Source organism: Neoarius graeffei, chromosome 22 (assembly GCF_027579695.1).
Source record: "Neoarius graeffei isolate fNeoGra1 chromosome 22, fNeoGra1.pri, whole genome shotgun sequence".
Classification (NCBI taxonomy): domain Eukaryota; kingdom Metazoa; phylum Chordata; class Actinopteri; order Siluriformes; family Ariidae; genus Neoarius; species Neoarius graeffei.
Genome location: NC_083590.1, coordinates 10,121,413 through 10,147,760, shown reverse-complemented (window position 1 = coordinate 10,147,760; position 26,348 = coordinate 10,121,413). Strand labels below are relative to the sequence as shown.

General features: G+C 42.4%; 1 protein-coding gene across 3 annotated transcripts in view; it reads right to left on the bottom strand.

The window, feature by feature from the left end:
• The window catches only part of nup85 (nucleoporin 85), a 50,268-nt gene that overhangs the window by 21,982 nt on the left and 1,938 nt on the right, over positions 1-26,348 (bottom strand). For 2 of the 3 annotated variants that reach the window (XM_060904339.1, XM_060904341.1), the window contains exons 2-11: positions 21,548-21,641; positions 21,297-21,459; positions 15,835-15,917; positions 14,114-14,145; positions 13,841-13,910; positions 11,635-11,756; positions 11,414-11,548; positions 11,164-11,286; positions 3,798-3,929; positions 1,287-1,393 (exon numbers count right to left, since the gene is read on the bottom strand). In XM_060904339.1, the coding sequence (XP_060760322.1) occupies positions 1,287-1,393; positions 3,798-3,929; positions 11,164-11,286; positions 11,414-11,548; positions 11,635-11,756; positions 13,841-13,910; positions 14,114-14,145; positions 15,835-15,917; positions 21,297-21,459; positions 21,548-21,641 (1,061 nt within the window). The remainder of the gene's footprint in view (positions 1-1,286; positions 1,394-3,797; positions 3,930-11,163; positions 11,287-11,413; positions 11,549-11,634; positions 11,757-13,840; positions 13,911-14,113; positions 14,146-15,834; positions 15,918-21,296; positions 21,460-21,547; positions 21,642-26,348) is intronic. The other variant, XM_060904340.1, reaches the window with a different exon arrangement.

Sequence of the window (26,348 nt, the reverse complement as noted above, 5' to 3'; positions counted from 1 at the left end):
GCACTGACAGTTCCATCATTCTGTCACTAAACGAACAGCTGATCACACCGAGGTGCTCGCTGAGCGCCAATATTTATTAGTTTGGTCCTGCATTTCCTTTCCTTCGTATATAACATAACATCTCGCTCTCTTTCCGTTACTGTAGTCGCTCTTTCACATTTCATTCGCGCACTCACGTCCTCCATTTTTCTCTCCTGTTTCAAATTTGTATCCCACAATGCCTTGTGTGAACGGGGAAAGCCCACCACGGGATGTGATGCATGATGTAGTATCTTGAATTGGATCATGGTGAAGCAGGAAAAAATAGCAGAGAATTTAGGTCCACGGGGAGATAAATTCATTAATTGTTCTATTTAAAAAAAAAAAAAAAAACACGAATAAAATTGGAATTCTGATTTGAATTCAGTAGCTTTCAATCCACTAAAAAAATAAATTGTGTGTCAGGGAAAATTCTTTTTATGACCTACACTTGAAACATCTGACAGGCAATACAACTTTAAACTTGTATCTGTTATATGTATTTCATGACCTATATTTTTTAGTTATATTTATGTTTAATAATTATCATCGATATATTTCTGCAGTTGTATAAAATGATGGGAACCTACCACCTCCCTGAAGAGTCCTTGATAAAATAAATTAATTTTGTTCACGATCTTAATTTTTGTATTGTTGCTTGGTTCTTCTTCATGTATGTCAGTTGTAGTTGACCATTTTACTGCAGATTTGTTAGCTAGATCAGGAGAGCTACCCAGGGTGGACGTCGAGGATGTAGAACAGTTGCCGCCCCCCCAACCCTTCACACACATTCACACCTATGGACAATTTAGATTAGCCATTTAACTGGAGCACCTGGAGGAAACCCACGCGGACACAGGGAGAACGTGCCAACTCCACACAGAAAGGCTCCCATCAACCGTGAGGTTTGAACTGAAATCTCAATGCGAATCAACACTGCTAACCGCTGCACCACCATGCCACCCGTTTGGTTGGTTCATCCCATGTGATGTGATTTCCAGGGTCATTTCTGGAGACCCCCAACCATCTCGAATGATATCGCCCTTCCTAGGACCTGCGTTTTCGCCTGTGTTTGTAAGCAATGCCGGTTGTTCAATGTTCAAACGGCTTGGATTCAATAACAAATTTCAATTTTCTTTAAGCTAAAATGAGACTCCTTGCTCCTGTAAACGTTAACGTTTGGAGTGAATCTGTTCTCAGTTGAGTGAAAAGATGTAATGTCCAATGCAAATGGCGATCAGATCTGCAGCGTGATTATAGGCCCTCACCTGCAGTCTTTAATAACCTGGTGAAGGTCGAACTCAAATGCAGCCAGTAAGATGCTGTCCAGAGGCTCGGGAGCACTGTGAGGCTCCAGGAACATGTCCATACTCGACTAAACACACACACATGGGAAAAGAGAAGTTTAAAGAAACAGGTGGACATGAAGTGTTTTTGTTGCATCAGTTATTAAAGTGTATATAATGGCCCTAAACAACACTTTTCTCCTTGTACAAAGCAACAATCATTATAGTGATTGACCATGTGTTTTCGAACCATAGCTGACCCAAAAGGCCATAAATTGATGGAAAAAAATCAATAAGATCAGCCGATTTTCACGTGTAACAAAGAACCCGGTATCAATTTCGTTCCCGTGTGCAGCAGTGGTTAGACCAGTCTCGATATGGAATCACGTTTTGGAGAGAATTCTGATAGTCTAAGAGGATTCTTATATGTCTAATGAAAGGGCAGATGATTATCAAGGATATTCCGGAGTAAACGGTTATCTTTTCGAGCCCCCAAGACGAGAAACAGATACCAGTTCACGACAGTCCCGCTCACCGCGGATAGTGCACCACCAGCCAGAGAGAATCGGAGAGACAGACTGGTTTGTGGATTTTTATTCTAAACTAACCACTGCAAAATACCAGGAAAATATTTACATGTACCTCAATAAACGCAGAAATATAATCTTTAAAAATGTACACTTATTCAGTGTAATTATTGAAAGAAAATATGAAGTGGGCGATGATGAGGGAATCGACCAACTGTCCAAAATGTAATTTATTAAATCAGTGGGTTTGTTTTTCGCTCCAGTAATTCCCATGTGGTCGTTCTGGTGGTGGTGAACACTCGATAAATCAGATTTATTATTATTAGTAGGCGACGTGAAATCTGCCCACTTAGTTTGCACAAACCCCACCCACTGTCGCTTTCGATTAGTGTCATTTCTCAGAAATTTGTGAACTGAATGTCCTGTTGTACACGGATTTAAACATCCAAACACCATGCAGTACTTTCACATTAAACAATATCCAATTTCAGTGAGGAAACAAGCACGGAGTCAGATGAACTGAAATGACCCAGATAATCAGGGTTCCACGCATGACGTCATGCGAGATTAGCCCTGGGGCAAGGCTGCCTTTTTCCGGGATCCGGATGCTGAGATTTACACATAGTTTTGTGCTTGATCATCTCATCTCATTATCTCTAGCTGCTTTATCCTGTTCTACAGGGTCGCAGGCAAGCTGGAGCCTATCCCAGCTGACTACGGGTGAAAGGCGGGGTACACCCTGGACAAGTCGCCAGGTCATCACAGGGCTGACACATAGACACAGACAACCATTCACACTCACATTCACACCTACGGTCAATTTAGAGTCACCAGTTAACCTAACCTGCATGTCTTTGGACTGTGGGGGAAACCGGAGCACCCAGAGGAAACCCACGCGGACACAGGGAGAACATGCAAACTCCGCACAGAAAGGCCCTCGCCGGCCACGGGGCTCGAACCCGGACCTTCTTGCTGTGAGGCGACAGCACTAACCACCGTGCCGCCCGTGTGCTTGATCATAAAATAAATATTTCCCCCCTGCTTTATTAATTAATTTTGGTCGTTGCTAATTAATTTTAAAGCATTACAATAAGGCATTACATCACTAAGCGTCTCGGGTTCTCTTCTTCCTTCTGCAGATGAAACTGATTTGATTATCCCTATTGCACACATGCATGCACCGCATAAAAAAAAAAATCACATGGTGTTTCCTAGGGCTGACTGGAAGGAACTGTGATTTTAATTTTCTGATTTGCCCAACTTATCCTTACCTCAGAGTGCTTCCTGTAATAAGAGTCGTTGAATCTTACTCAACCACAAATAAAACTATCACATACCACATGGATACGGTCTCCATGGTGCTCCCAAAGACAGGTTGAGAGGTTTATACACTCTAAGCTGAGAATTATTTTTCAATATTTGTTGAAATTTTACTTCAGTCCGCCGAGGAAATTCTCCTCTTTTTGTGTTTTGCCTTTTGTGTGTGCTAAGATGGGTGGAAGTGGTCGGTCCAAGAGTAAATATAAGACTCCGCATCAATCAATTCATGCATGACAAGGGCTTTTATCCTAGGTGCTTTTGATGAGAACAATTTGTTAAGCACTGGTTTGATGGTAAATGATAAGCTACCATGTCTGAGAAAAAGATCGGCAACAATGACTGAGTTTCATTCAGCACGCTGCTGTCAGTCCTGAATCCGAGCTGACTCTCCCTCCTGAAAATAATGCAAACACTGTCCACTTTAAGTGAGCTGGAATGTTTGAACAGTTAAGAACAGACTTTAATCTGGTTCTGATCGCTCACAATTAGCAGACGTTAAACAACGTCAGAATGAATCCTATACTGCTTTCTGTACACGGCAGAATCTCACATTCCTAGATCATACTTTATCAATTCAACCTTTTTCAGTATAGACACATCAAAACCTATCAGTGTGTGTGGTGTGTGTGTGTGTGTGTGTGTGTACCTGAGCATAGTAATGCAGCTCAGCAGGTTTAACAGTAGGATGAGAGAACAGCAGACGGCTGATCAGTAAATGGTACCAGGTTCCCAGCAGCTCTTTCTGCTCCAACAGAGCATCTTCATCACCAACCAGGATCTGAACACACAGTAAAATACAGGACTTTCTTATAGTTACAGAAAAACATAATCTTTCAGTTATCCAGCCCTATCGCTAGCCATGCTTCCATTAACCCGCTTAATGCGCAATTTGAAATTGCGAACTTAAAAATAAACAAACAAAAAGTAGTGGACATGAATTTCAAAACTCCCTCTGAAATATCTCAAAAATGTTTTATTCTCGCATGGTGATTTTTCAGATGATGATTCAATAATGCAATATTTCACAGAGCAAATCAAAATGCTACCTTGCTGAAAAACAAGAGAAAACCCAGCTTTAAAAACCACATGACATCACTCTGTGGAAACCATTCACAATTGTGTTTTGCCAACGTTTTTTAAATATTACTTCCATTTTGTGCAAAACTGCAATGGAAACCCAGCAACTGCTATTAAAGACAAGAAATCCTGTCATTGTAAACATTAAGAAGAACTTAAATAACTAACTATAAATGGATTAAAAAATATAATGTCTATTAATGCTTTAAAAAAAGGTCTCTTTTAGAAATTGTCAGGGATTAAAGCAAAAAAAAAAAATCCTGAGCCTGAACTTTTTAGACTCATGCAAGCGACTCTATTCATCGGTCGGTTGGAAGAGTTGGCACACAATATAGGCCTATATTTTATATATATATATAATGTTTTATGTGGTTGCAGGGGTTGTAATATGCGACATGAACACATTCACAGGGTCAAAAAGATTGCATGAATGATTGCAGACCAAGTTTGACTTTTGAAAATGCAATACCAAAAACGGCCAGGAGATGGCAAAAGTGCACCTCACCAAAATATGCTACATGTAGCATTTAGGATTTCTTTTGATATCAAGTTTTGCTGCTAAGCTTTGTCCTTAACAGGTTACAAACTGACCTACAACCACAAGGTGAACTGTTACAAGGGTATGTGAAATTCAGTCTAGCATTGGAAAAATAAAATCTTTGTAACCATTTAATTTAGGGTCCATTAAAAGGAAAGTGGTTTACTTTTTAAACAGTTTTAATAATTCAAATAATTCAACAATTTAACATTTCAATAACTTTTAACTTTGTTCATCAGAAATAATGGCAAATTAAATACACAGATATTAATAGAAAGTCAAGTGTATAAATAACATAAAAAACATCAACTTCTACATGAAGTGATAACTTGAATCAGATAGTTAGATTAGTTAGATTCCCAAAAAGAAATACACAAACAAAGTGCTCCATTTGCATCTTATCATCAAAAAAACGAACAAGGACATTGAGGACTTTGTCCATGTTGTTATTGGTGGCTTCATCGACGTTCAGGGAGAACATGCTGTTTTTTAGTTTGGTGGAAATTTGCCGCTTGAACTCAGGTGTTATCTCGTGAGTGTTAAAATAGCTGGCGAGCTGATTTGAAATGGACATTTTACTTAATGCAATTTTGTCTTCCGCTATTTTTTTTTTTTTTTACACAGATCGACCAGGGGTTGCGTGAGCGTGAAGGAGAGGTCGTGTTCTGCGAGAAATGCGCACACCCGTATTTTCAAGTCACACACACGGTCAGTTATGGATGCCGGTACATCAGATGCTGTTGTTGCTCCTGGTAAGTGCGTCGTGTGTGGGACAGCGCGAACAGCTGCTCTGTGAGCAGGGTCTGACTCGGGTCTAGGAAGAACCTTTTTGCTGCTGGATGCATATATGAGCTTCTTGGAGCACAGCGTGCAGAAGCAAGCGCCTGGCTCCCTCAACTTCCTACACCAACTGCTAAATGGCTTGCCATCTCGTCCAATCTCCTCCAGCCATGCCCAGCGCCATTTATTCTTCAGACCTTTATCTATGGCGAGGGTATTTTCCCCTGGCTTCATATACTGCATCGTCCCCACTCCATGAAATGCCGCTCTCTCTACTCTGAAGTTGCTCGAGGCACGTTGTGTTAAGACCCGACCCGTTTGACTTCTGATTGGCTAATACTGTTAGTTTCAGAACCGGAGAGTTGCGCTTCTTTCCTCTCATTGGCAGAGAACGAACACACTCGAAAGCCATGGAGTTATCGAACGTTTTTTTTCCTCCTAATAATATATATATATTGCCCACAGTCAAACGCTGCACGCCAGAAATCCGGCAGGGGGCCGGAATACTTTAATCCCTGAATTGTTTAAAAAAAAAAAGACAGTATTTGCTTAGCCTGGGCCCGCCCATCCTAAGCGTGACGCAACACGAGGGCCTGTTGCGAGCTTAGTCCGGCCAGGCAAGCTATCTACAGCTCTTCCAAGCTCCCGAAAAATTGGGAACCAATCAACTTTGAGCATCTCCAACGGCCCTGGGTAGAGGCGTGTTCAAGGCACTGACGTAGTAGAACTGCGACTGGAAGCCATAGATTGTTTACAGAATCTATGCCGGAAGCACTTCATTCACGCTTCCGCATCTATTACGCATAGATGCTGTATTGCAGGGGTCACCAAACTACGGCCCGCAGGTCAGATCCGGCCCGCCACCCCCCTTTGACCGGCCCCCCAGCCCCTCTGCCCCCCACCACTTGAACCGGCCCTATGAGGCAATCCCCAAAAGTGGTCATGGCCTATTTTTTTAAATTGCTTTTTGGCAAATAATAACATGTCTGCATCTTGTATTTTGTTGATTTTATCAATTAAAATTGATATTTAGTTATAAAATGAACTATTCATATTTTCCGAATTTTCGTCATATGCTCGCGATCAAGCAGTGACAGGCAGCGCACGCGCAGAGGACTGTCAGTGTTCAGGATAGCAAAATGGCTAGCGGTCAGTGAAAAGGTGACAGAGAGTGCAGAGTTTTTAAAGAACAGTGGACCACCGATTATTTTTTCGTTCGGTGTAAGGACCGTGCAGTTTGTCTTGTATGTAAAGAAAGTGTGCTGGTTTTCAAAGAATGTAATCTGCGTCGTCACTACGAAACCCGCCACAAAGCAGGGTTCGAATTATAAATTTGACCCTATGGGGGTCTCTATTTAAAAAAAAAAAAAAAAGCAATGCATACTCGCTCTCCTGGACCAGCGCACTTTTGCTGACCAGCGCACTGACCAGCTGAATGAGAAAGCGTCAGAATTTGAGTTTTTTGCTTTGGCCATGGATGAGAGCAATGACGTGCAGGACACAGCACAACTGCTGTGATCTATTGATCTATTGCTCATATTATTATAATTTCACTGTTTTTTAAAATGTATTTATTTTATAGGCCTATTTATTTGACCTTTATTAAGTGCTGCATACAATTATTATTAATAATATCAATAGGCCTACCTACAATTTATAATTTTCCACTCACCTTTGCCAGTGTCAATCACCTCAACTAGGCAGATGTTTCTTACCTTGACAGCTTTGATATTATTTTTATTAGAAAATAAATAAATGGAATATCTGTGGTATTTCAAATTAAAACAAAGTGTGAAGACTTGATTACTACTTTTGCAAACCACTAGTAAAGATAAACAAATATGTGCCAGGAATCAAGTGTTGATATAGTAGTGGGGATATAGTAGTGGGGATATAGTAGTGTGGATATAGTAGTGGGGACATAGTAGTGGGGGATATAGTAGTGTGGATATAGTAGTGGGGGATATAGTAGTGGGGGATATAGTAGTGGGGGATATAGTAGTGGGGGATATAGTAGTGGGGGATATAGTAGTGGGGGATATAGTAGTGGGGGATATAGTAGTGTGGATATAGTAGTGTGGACATAGTAGTGGGGGATATAGTAGTGTGGATATAGTAGTGTGGATATAGTAGGGGGGATATAGTAGTGGGGGATATAGTAGTGGGGGATATAGTAGTGTGGACATAGTAGTGGGGGATATAGTAGTGTGGATATAGTAGTGGGGATATAGTAGGGGGGATATAGTAGTGGGGGATATAGTAGTGGGGGATATAGTAGTGTGGATATAGTAGTGTGGATATAGTAGTGGGGATATAGTAGTGGGGATATAGTAGTGTGGATATAGTAGTGGGGGATATAGTAGTGGGGATATAGTAGTGGGGGATATAGTAGTGGGGGATATAGTAGTGGGGGATATAGTAGTGGGGGATATAGTAGTGTGGATATAGTAGTGTGGATATAGTAGTGGGGATATAGTAGTGTGGATATAGTAGTGGGGATATAGTAGTGTGGATATAGTAGTGGGGGATATAGTAGTGGGGGATATAGTAGTGGGGATATAGTAGCGGGGATATAGTAGTGGGGGATATAGTAGTGGGGGATATAGTAGTGGGGGATATAGTAGTGGGGGTATAGTAGTGTGGATATAGTAGTGTGGACATAGTAGTGGGGGATATAGTAGTGTGGATATAGTAGGGGGGATATAGTAGGGGGGATATAGTAGTGGGGGATATAGTAGTGGGGGATATAGTAGTGGGGGATATAGTAGTGTGGATATAGTAGTGTGGATATAGTAGTGTGGACATAGTAGTGGGGGTATAGTAGTGTGGATATAGTAGTGTGGACATAGTAGTGGGGGATATAGTAGTGTGGATATAGTAGTGGGGATATAGTAGGGGGGATATAGTAGTGGGGGATATAGTAGTGGGGGATATAGTAGTGGGGGATATAGTAGTGGGGGTATAGTAGTGGGGGTATAGTAGTGTGGACATAGTAGTGGGGGATATAGTAGTGGGGATATAGTAGGGGGGATATAGTAGTGGGGGATATAGTAGTGGGGGATATAGTAGTGGGGGATATAGTAGTGGGGGATATAGTAGTGGGGATATAGTAGCGGGGATATAGTAGCGGGGACATAGTAGCGGGGACATAGTAGCGGGGATATAGTAGCGGGGATATAGTAGTGGGGGATATAGTAGTGGGGGATATAGTAGTGGGGGATATAGTAGTGGGGGATATAGTAGTGGGGGATATAGTAGTGGGGGATATAGTAGTGGGGATATAGTAGTGTGGACATAGTAGCGGGGATATAGTAGCGGGGATATAGTAGCGTGGATATAGTAGTGGTGGATATAGTAGTGGGGGATATAGTAGTGGGGGATATAGTAGTGGGGGATATAGTAGTGGGGGATATAGTAGTGGGGATATAGTAGTGGGGGATATAGTAGTGGGGGATATAGTAGTGGGGGATATAGTAGTGGGGGATATAGTAGTGGGGGATATAGTAGTGGGGGATATAGTAGTGGGGGATATAGTAGTGGGGGATATAGTAGTGGGGGATATAGTAGTGGGGGATATAGTAGTGGGGGATATAGTAGTGGGGGATATAGTAGTGGGGGATATAGTAGTGGGGGATATAGTAGTGGGGGATATAGTAGTGGGAGTATAGTAGTGTGGATATAGTAGTGTGGATATAGTAGTGTGGACATAGTAGTGGGGGATATAGTAGTGGGGGATATAGTAGTGGGGGATATAGTAGTGGGGGATATAGTAGTGGGGATACAGTAGTGGGGATGGCTGTGCCAGGCTAGTAATCTCTACTACACAATGAGGCCTGCTGGTGGTCATATTTGTCTGGGTTATACAATTCTATGTGATATAGCTGACCCGACCCCGGCCCCCCATCACAGTCAGGAACAACAATGTGGCCCCCAGAGAAAAAAGTTTGGTGACCCCTGCTGTATTGAAAGCATTCAACGGGAAGTTCTCATTGAAAAGGGAGCAAAGAGCAGCCCTGGAGGTATTTATTGAAAGGAAGGACGTTTTCGCCTTGCTCCCGACCGGCTTCGGTAAGAGTTTAATCTACCAGTTAGCCCCGTCGCGTCGCATACGTCAGAGGAAAGAGTGATGTGATTGGTTTAAGCTTCGTCACAGCCTTTTCTGGCTTCGACCAGTAGCAAACTGAGGCATTTCAGGGAGGCGGGTCAACCACGGGCTCTGGGAAACGGTTGGGCTTAATATCTTGGCCAGACCAAATGCTCGTAGAGCTTTGTCGTGTTAGCCAGACTAGTATTTGCTGGCAATGGAATAAGACATTCAGGTGGTGTTCTGGGTGGCATCAGTCGCTCTGCTTCATCACACTACACTTTTAAATTCAGGGATAAAATCAGCTCATGTTTAAAGGTAGGCTGACTTTCAGATTTTTCAAGTGTTGGTCATAAAAAGAATTTTCCCCGACACACAATTATTTTTGTTGAGTGACAGAAAGCTACTGAATTTGAATCACAGACTCAATTTTATTATTATTATTATTTTTGAACAGAACAATTAATGAATTCTCCGCTATTTTTTCCTGCTTCACCTTGACCCAATTCAAGATACTACGTCATGCATCCCGTGGTGGGCTTTCCCCATTCACGCAAGGCATTGTGGGATACAAATTTGAAGCAGGAGAGAAAAATGGAGGACGCGAGTGTGTGAATGACACGTGAAAGACCGACTACAGTCACGGAAAGAAAGCGAGAAGAAAAGACGTTATGTTCTATACGAAGGAAAGGAAACGCAGGACCAAACTAATAAATATCGGCGCTCAGCGAGCAGCTCGGTGTGATCAGCTGTTCGTTTAGCGACAGAATGATGGAACTGTCAGTGCACGCTCAAAGGGAAACCTGTAGATGGCAGTAATGCAACACTGTGGATGCCAGCTGCCGTAAAACCCAAAAGAAGAAGAAGGTGGTAAACCTGCGCATGCGCACACGGACTTCCTCTGTCTGCTTGACTGCGCCAAGTGAGCGATTTCATGCACATTATTTGCTTTAATCCCCTCAAATTAAATAACTTCCCAGCCATAGAATGGCCTGATATTTTGTGAGATATTACAGAAATAAAGACTAAGTTTCAGAAGGAACTAAATTTCACCGATTGAATGAAATCCAAAGGCCGTATATAAAGTCTTTAATTTTCTCTAAAGCTGTTTTGCGACAATGTCGGTTGTTAAAAGCGCGACACAAATAAACTTGACTTTTGTTGATTATTTTCCTATAGCAGTGTTGTACCCTTACTTGAGTGAATGGAGGAGGACGTTAAGGATATAGTTTAACCATTTTATCATCAGAACATCTCACGTGTCATCTCATTTTGTCTACAGATTACTTCTCTAGCGGGAACAATCTTTTCAGGAGTTCATCAATTCCAGTTGTACTTCCTGTGTGGCGTTATTAGGTGGCAAGTTATTAGGGTACCGCACACAGAGTGTTTGATTCCTAATTATTACATATGGATCTTATACTGATCTGCATTTTCTCTGAAATGTCACATGACCAGATTCAGCAGGCGGCGAGACAGTCTTCAAGATCCATTCTTCTTATTTATTATTATTAGTGAAAGACAAGGCCTCACCTTGCAGATGGTCGCAAGGTGATGGCTGCTAGCGAAGGAGTTGTCTTGAAGACAGCGGTCACACTCCTCGTGCCAGTGTCTCCACTTCACATCAAATTCTGTGAGGGTCTGAGTGCCACCAGGCTACACAGACAAAAGGTAAAAGCCTCAATACTGAAATCCAACATCCTTTTGAACTAAACAGAACTAAAAAGTGTCTGACAAATATATGAATGTAAACTATATGGATCAAGATAAATGCGGTCCTCACATTAAACACAGGCATTTTGTGCAGCAGGTTGTCCAGGAGCTGATACACGGCTCTGGACGCCGGCTGTAGAGAAGCCTGTTTCTGAAGAACCTGCCGAGCCTCGTCCATACGGCCCTGCAGGACAAAACTCATCACCTACACCGACAGAGAATGAGTGGGTTAAATACTGTGCATCAGAATCTTGTAGGTTTTTGTTGATGGAGGATGAGAGGCCACAGTACCACGTCCCAGTAAGCACGATGCTGCGCGGGGCTTTCGCCCTGCAGGACCTCCCGCGCTTTTTCATCCACATCAGCTTTGTGTAAACGCACCCAGTCGAGCAGGTGCAGCAGCAGAGAGCCAGCTAAACACAATCCAACACACCACGTCACTCATTTACATTTATATCGAGTACGTTTTACATGCTGACCTTCTGACGCAATAAACAATTTTAAATGTAAACGATGACAGTGGAACGTTAGCAGGCAGACAAATACGTTTCCCAAAATAGCCAGGACGTGGAACGTGCGTATTTTGCCAAGTGGTTTGTTCACACTTTGTGACTCAACCTTAACTTGAAGAAATAAGTTACTGTGATTTAACCAACAAAACACAGAAAGCAGCATGAAGGGATATTTTACTTAAAACAGAGTTAGAGTCAGTGCTGTAGTCGAGTCACTAAACCTCGACTCCAAGTCCAGTCTCGAGTCCCCAGTGTTCGAGTCCGAATCAAATCCAAGTAATTTATTTCGAGTCGAGTCCAAGACTCCACCCACACCGTTTGATGGTGCCTGTTTCAGCGCCATTAACATTAGTTTGCTCCTGAACTTGGCGTATGAACAGGTGAATGTGCTTCTTTTTATCAGGGAGTGTGAAGTACAGTAAGCCCTCAGTATTCGCGGGGGTTAGGGACCGAACATGGCCGCGAATAAGCCAAAATCGTGAATACTTGTACCCCCCCCACCTAAAACTGCTCACAAATGCTTAACTCTTCCCTTCCTTTAGCATACAGGGGTGATAGCGTTCCGGCGCCGCGCCGGATTTCCGGCACGCCGTGGCTGGGGAAAAAAAAAAAAATCTAGTTCGCCCATTGTCCTGTGTCATTCTGAGATGCGCAGATAGACAGTAAAGGGAATTCCGAATTCCCTTTACTGTCTATCTGCGCATCTCAGAATGACACAGGACAATGGGCGAACTAGATTTTTTTTTTCCCCCCAGCCACGGCGCGCCGGAAATCCGGCGTGGCGCGCCGGAACGCTATCACCCCTGAGCATATCGAGAAGTCCTACCTTCTCCTGCAGCATCATTACCTTCTTCTGGCGCTTAGGTTCCTTGGCAGGAGCCTTAGAAGATGCAGAGCGTTTAGGAGCCATTGTAGGGCGTAAAAATTATTCAAAAATGCCAAGAACGCACAACACACGAACAAGTCTGAACTACGGGAACAGCGAGACTGTACTGTACAATGTGCTCATTCGTATCAGCCAATGAGCAGCAGCCCGCCATTCAAACTTCAGCCAATAGCGAGCGAGCATTCGGCTCCGAGAATGTAGCAGTGCGTAAACGTTCGATATGTTCGCCGCAAATGACCACGAATCGCTGAGATTTCCGCGAATGTATAGGAGATATGTTCTATATAAAATCCCGCGAATATGTGAATTTGCGAATACTGAACCGCGAATAGGTGGGGGTCTACTGTATTCTGTCAGAGATGGTTGGAAGACGGATGTAAGTGCAGAAGGTGTTTATTAATACAAGTGAAGACGGTAAACAATCCAGAACAGCAGGCAAAATTGTAAAACGGTGAAACGGGCGATAGGTCGAGCGAGGCACAAACAGGCTATCGTAGACTCGGCAGAATCAAAGATGAGAAACAGGAAATCAGGGATCAGGAAACAAGGCTCAGTAATGTGTCAGCAATGCAACTCAATACTTCGCAAAGTAAGTGTGTTTTCACAGTTTTTATATCAGCACACTGATTGCACCTTAATCTTGTGCAGGTGCGGGTTGTTTACTGCACGCGCCCAAGAGTCTATCTGATGCACATGCCAAGGCACACCGGTGTGACACTCTTGCACAAAATTAGTATAAAAATTAATGTAGATATAAATATCTTATGCCAAATTATTATGGCATGTTACAAAAAATAAAGAAAAAAAAATCTGAGTCCTCGTCTCCAATTTACAAGTCCGAATGCAGTTAATGCACGAGTCCGAGTCATCAGTGCTCGAGTCCGAGTCGAGTCACGAGTCCTTAAAATTAGGGCACGAGTCGGACTAGAGTACTACAAACCTGGTTAGAGTTAAACCTGTCGTTTATTTATAACAATATCATCAGGAAAATGTTATGATGTGCGCATATCACAACAGGAGGTGAACGCTGTTGTAGAACTCAGTGAGGCGAGCTGCTCTCTTACGAACGTGGGATGTGAATAACTCGAGGCGACTCTACCTGGTGCAGCGTCGATGAAAAGAACCTCACACAGATTCCAGATGAGCTCGATTGCTAAGAGAATGGACACCTGAAACACACACACACACACACACACACACACTTACAGTCTGTGCCTTTTATTTACTTTTTAAAGGAGTATTCTATTTTGCCATGTCATTTTATTATATCCTGTTTAGTAAACATTATTATAAATCAGCAGGAGTTTTAAAAGTGTTGCGATTTTGAGGGAGGATTTAACAAGAGTACAACAATTACTGTGTGAATCAGTACCTGGTTGCTGTACTGTGTGTCTTTAGTAGATACTGGAGAAAGAGAGAGAGAGAGAAACACAACCATTAACTAGGGATGGACATTTCAAGCAAAAATACTATTTGATATTCACTGGGAATGATTCGACCGTTCTTCAAAAGATCACCTCCCACCCCGAAATGTCCAACTTGGAAGGACCTGTCCTAACAAGGAAACATCCTCGGCACTGGGAAAGGTGGACTGACACACATTTAACTGGCACCTGCCAGTAACATCATCTTTTGTTGTTTAACGGTGGTTGCCAAACAGCTTTTCGGTGCATTACTGCCAGAAGATACTGCGTTACCCTGGTGAAAAATAAATGTGCTAAGTGTACTAAAATTTAGCATACTTTTGTGTACTTGAAGCCACACTAATCATCAATATACTTCAAGTGTGTTTATGATTAGTTAACTTGAGGCATGATATTTTGGAACAACTAATTTTGTACTAAATATATTTTAATTGTAATTAAATTGTAGAAAAGTGCAACTTGAAGTGTATTTAGTGTACTTTTATGTGCTAAAGTGGAACAACTTAAAGTATATTCTGTATACTTTAAGTATATGTACTAATATATGCTTAATTAGTCAAATTAAAGTGTACTTTGTATTATAGTACACTTTAGAAATTAGTACACCAAGTACAATTTAGAAATTACACAACTTTCACTTAAAGTACACTACCGTTCAAAAGTTTGGGGTCACTTTGAAATGTCCTTATTTTTGAAAGAAAAGCACTGTTCTTTTCAATGAAGATCACTTTAAACTAATCAGAAATCCACTCTATACATTGCTAATGTGGTAAATGACTATTCTAGCTGCAAATGTCTGGTTTTTGGTGCAATATCTCCATAGGTGTATAGAGGCCCATTTCCAGCAACTATCACTCCAGTATTCTAATGGTACAATGTGTTTGCTCATTGCCTCAGAAGGCTAATGGATGATTAGAAAACCCTTGTACAATCATGTTAGCACAGCTGAAAACAGTTGAGCTCTTTAGAGAAGCTATAAAACTGACCTTCCTTTGAGCAGATTGAGTTTCTGGAGCATCACATTTGTGGGGTCGATTAAATGCTCAAAATGGCCAGAAAAATGTCTCGACTATATTTTCTATTCATTTTACAACTTATGGTGGTAAATAAAAGTGTGACTTTTCATGGAAAACACAAAATTGTCTGGGTGACCCCAAACTTTTGAACAGTAGTGTATATTTTAGTTTGAGATATTTCTATAAAGTGTAATATAGTATAATTATTTTAAAGTGTATTAAAAGTGTTAGCGTGAAGTTAGTATACTTTTTATATATTTACAAAAAGTACAATGTGTGTAAGTACATTTTCAATATACTATTGAAAATATGAATATACTTTAAATACAATAAAGTACTTTTTTTTTTTCCGCCAGGGTACTTGCTTAAAAAAAAAAGTGGGTTGGGGGGGCAGCTCACGAAGACCCCCAGGCATTTCTGCCGCTGTTTAAGCAAGCCATGGATGCGGCCAATCGAGCAGCAAGTGGCTCGCCTGCTGCCATGCCTGACCAGAGAGGCTCAGCTCGCCAGGGTGGAAACTTGGCAGCCGCACGGTCACCAGTGGCGACTAAAAACTAACCAGGGCCGCTAAAAGTTGAGTTCAAAGAAAATCACTGAAAGTCTTATGTTGCCATGAGATTCATGTCTGTAAACTTCTGACCTCAACTACACACCCGCACACACACCTGCGGCCTGCTGCAGTTCCTCCATACAGGCTCGTATTACAGACCTGTAGTTCTTACTGATGCTCACAAACCTGCAGAGAGACAGACAGACAGACAGACATTGAGCACATGAAGAAACAAACAGCAGCACTGAGCCCATCGGCTCGGGTGAATATATTTACACATGCTCTTCAACGATACGTTAAACACTCGTCGTGAAACAGAGCTTCACTGATCTGATCGTCAAACAGGACATTTAGAGATAAACTCTCAGAACCCTGAGCTTTTACACACGAGCTGATTTTATGCGCGCACACACTTTTTCCAAACAGTACATCTACAAATCATGACCTTGTAATGTGCATCAAACATGACAGAACCATATAAAACCAGGGCTGTATCACAGACACCATTCCATTTTAATGTGTGTTTCATACCATTTACTCTTTACACATCTGGCCTTGTCACATGCTGGAAAACAGTCCACGCTGATTTTTATTTTTAAGTCTGGTCATAATTATGATCTAACGAATACCAAGATGAGATCAGCGACTATATAAGAAACATCTGTATTGTGCTGTTACCAGCATGCTGTTGTTTTTCCATTTAACGAGAAAAATTAGTCAACAAGTTAGTTCTTATCAGTTACATTATAGGAGCTATAAACACTCACTCCTTCACCAGCCTCCCCCCCAATAACTTCAAAAGACAGACAGACAAAAAAAAACCACGCAGCTTATGCTACTGAGAAACCGCAAAGACGTCGGAAAACTTAGTGACAGCTTTATCTCTGACTGTTGCAATGCGCTGACACTGGAGACTCCTTCTGTAAACTTTAATGTTCATAAACATCTCATTTAAAAACTTCACTACCATTCAAAAGTTTGGGGTCACCCAGACAATTTTGTGTTTTCCATGAAAAGTCACACTTTTATTTACCACCATAAGCTGTAAAATGAATCGAAAATATAGTCGACATTTTTCTGGCCATTTTGAGCATTTAATCGACCCCACAAATGTGATGCTCCAGAAACTCAATCTGCTCAAAGGAAGGTCAGTTTTATAGCTTCTCTAAAGAGCTCAACTGTTTTCAGCTGTGCTAACATGATTGTACAAGGGTTTTCTAATCATCCATTAGCCTTCTGAGGCAATGAGCAAACACATTGTACCATTAGAACACTGGAGTGAGAGTTGCTGGAAATGGGCCTCTATGCACCTATGTAGTAGCCTAGTAAACTAGACCCACCCGCCTAGCGGCCAAAAATATTTTTTGCCTGCGAGTGGGTCTAGCCTCGCACCATATAAACAAAACACCCCGGGCATCAAATCGTGCCCGCCAATCACAACGCAAGGTTTTTGTTTGGATTCTTTGGGCGGGCTTTTGCAGGAGTGACGAAAAAGCTGCGCGACGCTGGAGAAAGCACAACACAGGAAAGATGGCTACGGCTAGTGAACAGCGCACGTTTGACTCCGCTTTGGAATCAGTTTTAGAAGAATTAGACTTGGAATTTTTGTTGAAACATGAGCAGGAAGAGGCTCTCCGCTCATTCCTTTTCAAGAAGGACGTTTTCGCTGTTTTGCCGACCGGCTATGGCAAAAGTCTGATCTACCAGCTGGCTCTGCTCATAGCCAAAAGGATGGGGCTAGTTTGTGCAGTATGGAGAATTAATAAACAGCTTTGAAACATTACTTTTTGATTGTTTCTTATTTTCCCGTTATTTTAAATTTAAGGGAAATTATTTCACCAAACACCACTAAATAAAAATAAAAACTCTCAAACAGTTTAAGCAAACCCTTGAAAAACACTTGAAAAAAAAAAAATGAGTGTATGTTAAGTATGTGGTACAGACTCCAAACTTGTGGTCATCATCTCCAAACTTCTTAATATCTAGAACCTGTTTATTAATTAATACGCATTTTGAAAAATTATTTATTTCAAGGTCTCCCCCACTGCTTTCTGTCGCTCTGACTACGTCACAGTCACTGTTGCGCTGATTGGTCAGAGCGTTGGCCTATACGCACAGAGACAGTTTGAAAGACAGCGGGTTGTTCCTCCCACCCCCTTCAGAAATGTCTACGAGCGAGGCCAGACTAAATATTCACATTTAGTCTGGCTTGCCAGGCTACCTATGGAGATACTGCACCAAAAACCAGACATTTGCAGCTAGAATAGTCATTTACCACATTAGCAATGTATAGAGTGGATTTCTGATTAGTTTAAAGTGATCTTCATTGAAAAGAACAGTGCTTTTCTTTCAAAAATAAGGAAAGTTCAAAGTGACCCCAAACTTTTGAACGGTAGTGTAATTACACACTTTTGTTTTTTCTTTTTGAAATTCGTTTATGTGGACCATCTACTACACGAGAAAAGACAAAGAACAAAAAAGGTCTAAACTTACACTGCAGGTCAACTAACGACATAAACTGATAAGCCTTTGAAGTAAGAACCTTTATTTCCACCAAAAGAAAAGGAATGTACACTCCCTGGCCACTTTATTAGGCACACCCATCCATCCACTTGGAGCAAGAGCTTCAGTTAATGTTCAAACATCAGAACGGGAAAAACTGATCCTACAGTGAAGTGTGACTTTCTTCCACTGTGGTATGGGTGTTGGTTTGAGTCAGATGGACTGGTTTGAGTATTTCAGAAACTGTTCCTGATCTCCTGGGGTTTTCACACACAGCAGTCTCTAGAGTTTACACAGAATGGTGACAAAAACAAAAAACATGAAGTGAATGAGTGAGCGACAGTTCTCTGGGTGGAAAGGAAACAAATGCCTTGTTGTTGATGAGAGAAGTCAGAGGAACATGGACAGACTGGTTCGAGCTTTTCTGTCAGGAAGGATATAGTGACTCATAATCACTCTTTACAACCATGGTGAGCAGAAAAGCATCTCAGCATGCAACAGAAAACAGAACACATTGTGTTCCACTCCTGCAGCCAAGAACAGGGATCTTAGAATCCAGGGCTCGACATTAACGCTTGTCCGGGACAAGTGATACTTAAATGTCGGGCAAGTTCATCGTCTCAGTTACTTGTCTGATCGGACAAGTGCCAAAATACGCCGATATTCGGGTTCCATATCAAATTTATCAGTTTATTCACATGATTTCCAAAGCATCTCACTCGACATATTGTTTTGATGAATCGCCGGATGTTTCTATTCGGAAAGAGCGATGTGCGCATGCGCAATATTCAGACCCTCCAGGATTTCGTGATGTTGCGATTTTCAACTTCAACGCAAATTCAACCAATCCCTGCGAATTCAGGGCGGTGCTGCAATTATATCCAATCACCGCAACTTTCCCGCAAATTTGACCAATCGTTGGCGTCGTCTTGAGGGGACGTCGACAAACTACCTTCCGCCTTACTTCCGTGTATACGTTCAAGAGAAGCAGCATGTGCAAGTCAGTGTTTATATAGGCTTAAATTCTGTTACTGAAAGTGTGTGATGTTTACAGTGAAGGACTGTGCGCACTTTACATTATTTTTTTACTTAATGCAAGAAATTAATGGATGCCAACATTTTTGCCAAAATGGTATTTTATTTTCCATTGTTTAGGCAGCTTCAGCATCATACTGTGAGATTCTGTTCAAATTGTTTTTTTTCTTCTATGAAGCCTGAGCCATTTATTTTATTAGTTTATAATTGTTTAATTTAGTCTTCAGGAGAGACTGCCTGCACACAGTACTAGTATTAATAGTTTTTTTTTTCCCTTACATGAAAGCTGAGGCATTTATATTATATTTTAAGGTAACTTCATGTTGTGCTGTGAGGTTCTCTGCACTTTAACTTTTGAACCAACAGGTGCATTTGGATAAGTAAAGCCTATTTTTCTGCATTTTTGTAGTCCTGGTAATCTTTTATATTGGTAAAGTTGTTTATAGGACCATTTCTCAGTGTCTTTGTTTTTTTAATCAATAGTTTTTCAGTAATAACTTAATATTTAAGATATCACTCAATTTTAATCACTAAAAGAGAAAATCGCAACAATTTCTCGCAACTTTCACTTCCTCCCGCAATGTAATCGCAACAAAAACCTAAAAAACACCGCAACTTTCATCGCAGTTTTTTGGAAAACCCCCGCAACAGACATTTTAGCCCGCAACAATCACAAAAAAGGCCCGCAGAATCCTGGAGGGACTGAATATTCCACTTGCGAAACCGGCCAATACCGCTTCGTGCATTTGAGCTGAAAAGTAAACGGTCGTTTATGATTGGTTTTAATCGTGTCATACATGTGGATTTGTTGACATTTCTGTTGGCGGGATCATTATTCAACTGTATATGTGGTAATTTCCAAATCTTTGAATTGTTGTTGATGGTGTTCGTTATAAAAATTTAGACATTTAGAAAACGTCCCGGCGGCACGGTGGTGTAGTGGTTAGCGCTGTCGCCTCACAGCAAAAAGGTCCTGGGTTCGAGCCCCGGGGCCGGCGAGGGCCTTTCTGTGCGGAGTTTGCATGTTCTCCCCGTGTCCGCGTGGGTTTCCTCCGGGTGCTCCGGTTTCCCCCACAGTCCAAAGACATGCAGGTTAGGTTAACTGGTGACTCTAAATTGACCGTAGGTGTGAATGTGAGTGTGAATGGTTGTCTGTGTCTATGTGTCAGCCCTGTGATGACCTGGTGACTTGTCCAGGGTGTACCCCGCCTTTCGCCCGTAGTCAGCTGGGATAGGCTCCAGCTTGCCTGCGACCCTGTAGAAGGATAAAGCGGCTAGAGATAATGAGATGAGATGAGAAAACGTCCCTCCTGAAGTTTGGCTTCACAAAGAAGTCTAGTGAATCCGAGGCATCTGGTGCTGAAAAGAAGAGAAAACAATCACAGCAGAACTATGAAAGCAAGAGAGAGGGGAAACTTCTCAGTTCTTGGAAGGATGAATTTGAATGGGTCCAAGACACCGGAGATGGAATGCAATGTTCTCTGTTCATATCGCATCCCACTTATGCTGATGTCTCGAGCAGCATGTTTAAAGGTACAGCTTCATATAGGCGAGACATTGTAGTGTCTCATGGCAAGAGTACAAGCCACAAGCGGTATGATGCAAATGCAATAAAGATTGTTGGGTTACAAACAGTTTATTTGTGGGGGGGTTTCTCAAATATTTCTTCGGACAAGTCAACTTCACATTCGGACAAGTAAATTTCCTTTCAACTTGCCTGACAGGACAAGTGGTTTCAAAAGTTAATGTAGAGCCCTGGAATCAAGAACAAGTTCCTATTAAAGTGGCCGGGGAGTGTATTTAACGAAATTCAACTTCAACCTTTATCAAAAACTTTAGTTGCTCAGTAATATTAATTAACTAAATCGGTTAGACATAAGAGTCCGAAGTGAGAAATTCAGGGCTCGTGGTACCACGCTGCTGTATCGGATCATATCGAGGAGTATTTCCTCGTGCCGTACACGTGTGTGTAAGGATGTGTGATGATTAGACTGAATGCAAGCGCGAGCATAAATCTGTTGCTCTTACTGCGGCTTCTTGCTCTTGCTCGGAAGGTCATCTTTAATGTTCTGCAGCCCGACGAAGATGTGATGAGACTCGTTGAAGAGCTTGCGCAGGATGGGCGAGTAGATGTCTTCATCTCTGCGTACCACATGGACAAAGGGACAACCGGAGCCTCCAGAGCCAGGACCTGCGTGTGCGATAAAAGGACAGTTATGAGTCAATGACATGCAAACATACCACGGGTCTCAGACCCACTCCTCCCCAGCATTTCTTACCTTGTAATTTCAAGTTGGTCTCGTACACCAGCAGGTCTCCTGGACCCCACTCGAAGCCCAGGTGCTTCTGTTTCAGGCCTGCACCTGGAATTAGCTGTATGAGCACGCATGTGCAAACACAAACACACACACACACACACACTAACTGAAAATTACTGTAAGTGCAAGTAAATTTATTACACGAGTCTTTTACACTGTCTTTAACCAGATACAAGATCTGGAATGGGATGTTCAACAAGCATGGATACTACTGTGTAAAGACGACTTCAGAAATAATGAAATTAAATCTTTCGAATTAAAAGAAAAATACTAGTCAAGTACATGCAGTAAACAGTAATAAAAGAAAGTCAGTATTTAGTGCGACAACTCTTTTGCTGTATATACTGTATCAGATACAGTGTGTTCAGTTTGAAAGGAAACGAACTGTAGGTTTCACTGACTACGTTTACATGCACATCCAAATCGAGCTGCTGTCGGTAATCGAGCTAAGGGTCCCAGCAGGGTGCCAGAGAAATCCAATCCTACATGCACACAATGAAATCGGGCTATTGTGTGAGGTGCATTGTGCACCCGAACCACAGGTGGCGCAACACGCCCCATCGTGTTGGTACACTTCCGGTTGTCGTCATGAAGAAGAGCTATTCAAGCGTGTAAACAAAGTTATCAGTTCCGTGTTCTCCATTGCGCGTTTTTCTCCCGTCCATGAATTTTAATATATTCAACTCCTTAAGCTGAATGAGCATGAACTCTGTCTCCTCATTGCTCCAGAAGTGCACGTTTCTGCTTGCCTGTAGCAGTGGGGGCGTGGTCAAGCGCCGGTCTGTGACAGGAGGGCGGAGCCAGGGAAGGGGAGTGGCAGAATCACTTCACCTGACGGTAATTAACCTGTGTTTGTGTGGCTTCCCAGTAACCGCGCCCTATTTAAGGAGGCAGAGGGAGAGCAGAGGGGACAGCTCATCCCGGGACTAGAACACAGCGCGCGTGCGTCTTTCTTTCTCTCAAGAATAAAAGTAGGCTGTTAAACTGAAAAGTCTGACAATAAAAAGCCTATTAGTACCAGAAGCTTTGTCCTGCCGTCCTCTGTGCTCCACCCACACTTCAGAGAGCTCTACATCGCCATTTTCTCTTCTTCGTTTGTTCCTCCTGACCTCTTCTGCTGCTCGCTACTACTGTTGTCATGCCGACCGAGGCTGTTGTGTTTCCCGCTTGTGGTCTCGTCACTCGTCACGTCCGGAAGTAGCTCGACAACTAGCTCGATAGGGTATACATGCACAAAGTAGCTCGTCAGAAATCGCATAAACTAGGTCGTGTAGCTCGATTCCGAGAAATCAAGTTCGGTTCAATTTCAGCCGAATTAAGGTGTATACATGGCATTTTGAACTTCGATTTCAGTCGAGCAACGGCAGAAATTCGATTCTCTCTATGTGCATGTAAACGTAGTGACTGAGAACTTTCCAGAGCCAACCTCAGTTCTTTTGGACAATGTCATACTTTCTTCTTAGTTTTTGCAGCAAAACACAGAAATATTTATTATGCATCAGGCCTGAAAGGTTTTTTCTTTTGGTCTTTACTGTAATATGCTGCATTCTTTACTGACAAACATTTTTCTATCACATTTAATTTTGTGATGGAAAACTATTCTGAAACCGAAAATGTTTTCTGAACTTTATAATGTAGAAATCATCAAATAAAAAGTTTGTATAGAAAAAAAAACCCTCATATATTATATACTATCTTCTTTCTTCTGGCTGCTCCCGATTAGGGGTCGCCACAGCAGATTTTTCGTCTCCATCGCTCCCTGTCTTCCGCATCCTTCTTTACCACACCTGCCACTTTCATGTCCTCTCTCGCCACATCCATGTATTGCCTCGTTTTCGTTTGCCTGGCAGCTCAATCCTCAACATTCTCCTTCCAACATGCTCTGCATCTCTTCTCAGGATGTGCCCATACCATCCCAGTCTCATCTCTCTTAGCTTAATTCCCAAGCTCTCCACATGTGCTGTCCCTCTGATGTGCTCGTTCCTTAACATCCTCAACTCCGCCACCTCCAACTTTGCCTCCTGCCTCTTCGTTAAGGGTACGGTCTCCAACCCATACATCACAGCTGGTCTCACTACTGTCTTATACATCTTACCTTTCACTTTTGCTGGGACTTTCCTATCACAAATGACTCCCGAAATCCTTCTCCAACTGCTCCACCCTGCCTACACTCTCTTTCTCACCTCACTATCGCAGCCCCCATTTTCCTGCACAGCTGACCCCAGGTACTTGAATTCACCAACTTTCTTTACGTCTACTCCTTGCATCTTCACTACACTCTCATCCCCATTCTCATTGATGCACATCTATTCTGTTTTGCTACTGCTCACCTTCATTCCAATGCATCCCTTCATCTCTCCAAACCCAGCTCAACCTCCTTTCCACTTTCACCACATATGACAATATCATCTGCAAACATCATGTTCCATGGTGACTCTTGCCTCACTTCGTCCGTCAAGCTATCCATCACTATGGCAAACAAGAAACGACTCAAAGCAGATCCTTGATGGAGTCCCACCTTCACCTTGAACCATTCAGTCGTTCCAACTGTACACCTCACTGCTGTTTCACTGTTCTCATACATGTCTTGCACCACTCTAATATACTTCTCATTCACTCCACTCTTTCTCATACAACACCATAACTCATCTCTCGGCACTCTATCGTATGCCTTCTCCAGGTCTACAAACACACAATGTAGCTTTCTCTAGCCTTCCCTGTACTTCTCCATTAACATTCTTAAAGCAAAAATTGCATCCAACGTGCTCTTCCTTGGCATAAACCCGTACTGCTGTTCACAGATTGCTACCTCTCTTCTCAATCTCACCTCCAATACCCTTTCGCATAGCTTCATGGTGTGGCTCATCAATTTTATCCCTCTGTAATTACTGCAGCTCCGTACATCTCCCTTATTCTCGTGTATTGGAACTAGCACGCTCTTTCTCCATTCATTTGGCATTTTCTCATTCTGTAGGATCTTATTAAACAATCTCATTAGGAACTCCACAGCCATCTCACCCAAACATCTCCAAGCCTCAATCGGGATACCACCTGGTCCGACTGCTTTCCCAGTCTTCATTCTTTTCATGGCTGCCCTCACCTCATCCTTACTAACCAACTCCGCTTCCTGATTTGCTGTCTCCAATGAATCTGACCTTTTCTCTCTTGGATTCTCCTCATTTAATAAATCCTCAAAGAACTCTTTCCACCTTCTTAATACACTCTCTTTGTTTGTCAGCACATTTCCATCTTTCATCACTCTTGCCTGCTGTACATCCCTCGCTTCCCTGTTTCTCTGCCTAGCTAGTCTGTACAGGTCTTTCTCTCCTTCTTTGGTCTCCAGTCTTTCATACAACTCCTGTTATGCTTCTGCTTTCGCCTTCGCTACTGCTCTTTTTGCCTTCTGTCTCGTCTCTCTGTATAACCGCCTGCTTTCCTCGTCTCTCTGATCGTCCCAATTCTTCTTTGATAGCCTCTTCTCTTTTATAATTTCCTGCACTTCTTTGTTCCACCATGGAGGACAACCTCATGTTGACAGTTGGGGGTCGCGCCTGGAGGACGCTCTGGACTCTTGCAGCGATGCTTTTGTGGCTGGGGACTGCAGTTGACTTTCAGACTGCAGTTGTCATGAACGGTTTTGCGCTCGGGTTTCCGTCAGTGGGGGGTTTATAGCATCAACAAAGCTGACTTTATGTTAGGACTGTTAATGTTATGGTCATGCTGTCTGTTGTTGCCCAAATGAGGATGAGTTCCCTTTTAAAGTGCTGATGACACGTTTTTGACATCTTTGGCGATGTTTTATAACATAAAAAGTAATTCCCGATGATCCATATATTAATTCACGAAGGCGCCTATTTTACAAGTTATGATAAAAAACGCGGCTATTTGGGCAAATTTGACAAGGCTGCAGCACCCAGGAGACGAAAGAGGAGGAGGAGCTATATGACGTCAGCGAAAGAATCTTCCTCCTAACTTACCAGTTTGTTGTTGATGCGACAGGTGTTCAGTTTGTCATTATTAGTATTATTATTATACATATAGACACACACATTTATATACAAGTTATTATGCCTTTGCGTTGTGTTGCCGGCTTTTGTTCCAAAACCCACAAGGATGGGGTAAGTTTATTCAAGTTTCCCAGAGATCCCGAGCTGCATGCGAAGTGGGTGAAGCAAGTCAGGCGCACTCGTGACAAGTGGGAACCCTCACCAACATCCGTCCTGTGCTCTGAACACTTTGATTTGGATTGTTTTGACACCCTTCCCAGCTTAAAAGAATCTCTTGGGTGTTCAGTTCAGCACAAATGTGTGTTACTACCATCAGCAGTGCCTACACAGTGTTGCCAGATTGGGAGGTTTCCCGCCCAGTTGAGCGGTTTCAAGTACATTTTGGTGGGTTTTGAACATATTTTGGGCTGGAAAACGTCAGCAGTATCTGTTGCCAGATACTGCTGACGTTTTCCAGCCCAAAATATGTTCAAAACCCACCAAAATGCACTTGAAACCGCCCAACTGGGCGGGAATCCTCCCAATCTGGCAACACTGCCAGTATTCCGGAGGGGGTCTACTAATAGCTATGCCGGATCCAAAGACAGTCCTCCTGTCAGAACATGTGTTGTGAAACGACATAAGATAAAGGTACGTAGAGCTATAGATTCTACATGATAATCATAAATGTAATCATAAAGTCGGCGTGATATCAGTCATGTATTTGCTTGTGAAAGCTTGCGGCTTTCATGTAACTGCCGCCTAGCAACGAGAGG